Here is a 4,552-nt window from a genome sequence, read left to right as displayed (position 1 = left end):
GAGGCGGCCTGCCAGCCCAGTCCTCCCCCAGGGCCTCTGGACTCCCAGGCAGCCAGTTCTCACCAGCACAGGATGCCCCACCCATGGCCACCATCCAGGGTGCACATCAGGTCCTGAGCAGGAGGCAGGCCAGAGAAAACAATCCGGCATCCAAGGAGGTCCATTTCCCAACTGGCGGGGGCGGGAGGGCGGGAGGAGTGGAAGGAAGGGAACACCGCGGAACCACAGCCTTGGCTGCCCAGGGTTGGTCGGAATAATCCTCCAGCCTTCTGCACTTCCACTCCTCTTGTCTGAGCTTCTGAAGGCCCCATGGGGTGAGTGAGTGTGTGTGTGTGTGTGTGTGTGTGTGTGTGTGTGTGTGTGTGTGTGTGTGTGTGTGCAGGAACCCAGATCTTGCCTTGATGGAGCTTCTGGTCCAAGAAACAACTTACCCTTTATTCCAGTTTTGTCTTCGCAGCTAATTTTTGAGGCCTCTCAGCAGGGTCTGAATGACAAAGAGGAGTTATGGATGGCTAGTGTGAGAGACAGGGCTGCAGGCCTCCCCACCCATTTTACAGAGGAGGCAGCAGAGGCTAGGAGAGGAGAGGAAAGTTTCTTATAGTCCTACAACTCTGGTTGAACCAGGCTGAGGACAGGATCTCCAAGGTGTTTCCTGCCATGATGCATTTCAAGTCAACGCTGTGGTGAGGATCCCAGTGCGGGAGGGAGCAGCCAGTGCGGGACCAAGTTGAGCATGCCCTGAGCTTGCTCTCTCGGATGCACTCTTGGAGGCCTGGATGAGTGCATGGACAGTTGCACCATGGTGCACAGAGCAGGTTTTGTCCAGATGTGAGGGATTAGTACTGAGCCATGTGGAGAGCGACCTCAGCCCAGCCTTTTCCCTGGAGGGGTTTTGGAGCCAAGTTAGACCTCACATCTCAGACACGTAGAGAACAGGGTGTTTTAGGCCAATGGAGAGGAGCAGATTCAGGCTGTTCGTGACTTCTAAAGCAGTCAGATTTCCCCCTCAGAGGCAGGGTCACAGGGCTCCCCCTTGCCCAAGCCTGGGGAAGCCTGTGAGGGAAGAGCAGTGGGTTGGAGAGAGCGGGTGAAACGCAGAGGAAAGGTGTGGCCAGTGCCCCCTGATGGAACCTGCAGGGGGGTGTGTGTTCACAGACTCACTTAAGCACAGGTTCTGCCCCCATTCCCAAGGGCAGCCCGCTCTGCAGTGACAACAGCTCTTCCGGTCCCCTTGAAGTCTTTCCTCCACTGGCAGCCCAGTTTCAGCTGAGACAAATGAGTCAAAAGTTGGAGTTTTTTTCCCCGGGGCCTCCACTACACCTGCTCCTGCCTCTCACGATGGCCCAGAATGGAGCACAACCCCCAGGTGGGGTCTCTCCACACCCTCGCTCTCATCCTGAACATTTTACATGGATGCGTGCAGCCTGAGGTGGCTCTGCTTTTTGCTAACAACCTCATCAGACAACTGGTTTTTATTCTGGAACATTTCAGACCATGTACAGAACAATATCGACAAGAGCTGGCTGCATCCCCATGAGCTCATCATCCAGCTTTCACTGTGATCAACTCTTGGCCAGGCTTGTTTTTTGCTACACACCCACCCATGCACACCCAGGCCTAGACTATTTTGAAGTAAATCCAAGACATCATAGCATTTCATCTGTAAATATTTCCTTCTTATGAGTCTCTAAAAGACTTTTTCAAAAATAACCAAAGTGCCATTATAACGTCCTCCTCCTCCCTCCCCAAGTTCAATTGTAATACCATTATCTTATTATTATTTTTTTTAGTTGGGTTCTCACTCTGTCCCCCAGGATGAAGTGCAGTTACCGGATTGCCGCTCACTGCAGCCTTGACATCCTGGGCTCAGGCGATCCTTCCTCCTCAGCCTTCCAGGAATTTGGGACTATAGGCACGCGCTGCTATGCCCAGCCAACACTGTTATCTTCTGAAGGGCCTTTTCTACCTTGAATGGAGGGAAATAATGAAAACGAGAATTTGGCTGGGCCCGGTGGCTTAGCCTGGAACCCCAGCACTTTGGGAGGCCGAGATGAGTGGATTACCTGAGCCCGCGGGTTCGAGACCCGCCCAGGCAACTTGGTGAGACCTCATCTCCATAATAAATCAAAAACTGGCATGGTAGCACACACTTGTATTTCCGGCTACTTGGAAGGCTGAGGCGGAAGGATCGCCGGAGCCCAGCAAGTTGAGGCTGTGGTGGCCTAGGGTGTGCCGCTGCACTCCAGTCTGGGCGACATGGTGAGACTCCAACTCAAAAAAAAAAGGAGAATTTGAAAAACAAACTAGTCTCCATGAAAGATGCTCAGAATAGAAGGGAGTTTTGTCCCTGGTCTTGATTCTCACCCCTGAGTACTTCGGGATAGAGTTAGAATCAGAAGATCTCGTGGCAGGAGGGCCCCAGCAGAGCTCCAGAAGAACACCCTGCTGAGGTGGGGCCAGAAGAAGGTCTGGGTGCTTGGAGTCCATCCATTTGCTGACTGTGTGACTTTGGGCCAGTCACTTGGCCTCTCAGAGTTACGTATCCACCCCTGGCAGAGTGGTTCACCATCTCCATCCTCAAGACCTGCCCACCTTCTAGGCAACTTTGGATGTCCCCTTGGCCACCGCATCCAACACCAGGCAGGGCCTTACAAGAGTCACATACCTAGAGAGACCAAGTCTCACACCTCTTTCTCCCACTGGACTTTGGGTGCCCATGTCAATGGCCAGCCTTGACATTGTCACTATCTGAAGCTGTTCCACCTCTAAAAGCTCCTGTTAGACCTCATCAAGTCCTCCGGTGCCCTCAGTTCCCCCATTTTCCCCCCATACATCAGTCATCTTCTTAGCCTCATTTCCTTTCTTATCCCAGCTGGACTCCAGAGCACCTCCTCGAAGGTCAAACCTCAGTTCCTGGCTCCTTGCCTCCACCAGACTCATCCCACAGACTCCCAGGTTCCAGCTCCCTCCAGCCAGTCTGGGGGACTGCAGAGCACTGGTAGAGGAGGACCAGTGCCCCTAGAATCCCTCGTAGATGCCAGCTCATCATTCTGCATGGTCCTCCTGCACCTGCCTCTCTCATTCTCTACATCCCTTTTTGAGACCTTCTCTTTATTCATGACCCAGTGTTGCACTGATACACAGATGCTCAAAAAAGAAGTATTTGCTGATTTCCATGGTGTCCATGGTCTCACCATGATCGCCATTTGAACGGCTGTGTTTCACAACACACTCACAGAACCCCTAACGATTTAACCTCTCACTGCCCTCCCTGCGTGAATCTTCGGCAGATGATTCCCCCCTTACATCACAGAGTGAACCTGGCAGGTCCTGGGGGTGGGGGGCTCACTTCACTTTTTAGCCTCCTAAGTAGAGAATTACCTTGGACTGTTTTTGCTGCATTCCTTCTCTCTTCCTTCAGCGTGTTGCCCTCCCCCTCTGAATTTCAGGGCCTCCAGTCAATTCAGGAAATGCACTTCTTTGGTTCTTCAGTCTTCTTCCTATACCCTCAAGCTGTAAGCATGGTTGTGTTTTCCAAAGCTTTAAAAAAATAAAAATAAAATAAGAACTGACAACAATACATATTTCTCTAGACCTTGTGATCTGGCCTCCCTTCCCTCACAGCCAAGCTAAGTGAAAAAGTTTTCCGGGTTCCAAGTCTCCATCCCTGGACCCACCTTCCCTTCTCATCCAGCTGCAGAATCAACTCTGCCTGGCATCCACCAGTCCCAGAAGTGAGGGTGAAGTTGAGCAGGGCCTCTCCTGTGCTCCACGGTTTCCTGCCCTTGTCTCCTGAGACTGCCCCGCTGATTTTGGCCATGCTGCCCTTTTCACCCCCTGTAGAATTCACGAAGCTCTGTTCTCCTCTTGACTTTCAGGGCAGCACCCCCCTTCCTGAGTGTCTGTTGGCCAAGTCTCCAGCTAACTCTGATACCCCACAAGCCTCTCAGAGTTACCACCTCAAAACCTGAGCTCAGAACCAGGGATGAGGGTGGGTGGTGCCAGGAAAAAGCAACACTGAGAAAAACGATGAAATCAAGAGTTGAGCGGGTTGAATCCCAAATCTTCCGCTTACTAGTGGTGTGACTTTGGACAGATCCATCAGTGTCCCTGTGTGCACTGGCATGATAACAGGTTGTCAGAGAGGCTGAGTTAGCACAATACATGGGGCAGGGTAAGCACTCATCAAACCCAGCTTTTTCTAACGGCTCCCCAGTGTCATTGCTGCCACTGCAATATCTCCACACATTTCTTTCCTCTCTGTTCCTACAGCCACTGCTTCTGTTCACCACTTCTCCTTCATCAGCTCTTTCCCTGGTTGCTGCAGTAAACTCTTGCCTTCAAAGACATATTCCTCAAATCCATTCTCTCTCTATTTTTTTTTTTTTGAGTTGGAGTCTCACTCTGCACCCAGACAGGGGCGCAGTGGCCGCTCCCGGCCACCACAGCCTCGACCTGCTGGGCTCCGGCGATCCTTCCGAGTAGCTGGAACTACAGGCGCGCTACCACGCCTGGCTGATTTTTGATTTGTTGTAGAGATGAGGTCTCGCCA

The 4,552-nt window shown here is 52.2% G+C and overlaps 1 protein-coding gene across 1 annotated transcript in view; it reads left to right on the top strand.

Moving 5' to 3' along the window:
- The first annotated feature begins 309 nt into the window (after positions 1–309).
- The window catches only part of PLAC9 (placenta specific 9), an 8,545-nt gene continuing 4,302 nt past the window's right edge, over positions 310–4,552 (top strand). Inside the window, exon 1 of the mRNA XM_008056593.2 lies at positions 310–314. Coding sequence (XP_008054784.1) covers positions 310–314 — 5 coding nt within the window. The remainder of the gene's footprint in view (positions 315–4,552) is intronic.

Source organism: Carlito syrichta, unplaced genomic scaffold (assembly GCF_000164805.1).
Source record: "Carlito syrichta isolate Samal-C Ts95f unplaced genomic scaffold, Tarsius_syrichta-2.0.1 Scaffold302406, whole genome shotgun sequence".
NCBI classification, from domain to species: Eukaryota; Metazoa; Chordata; class Mammalia; order Primates; family Tarsiidae; genus Carlito; species Carlito syrichta.
Note: the sequence above shows the minus strand (reverse complement) of the source record. Positions and strands in the feature narration are given on the sequence as shown.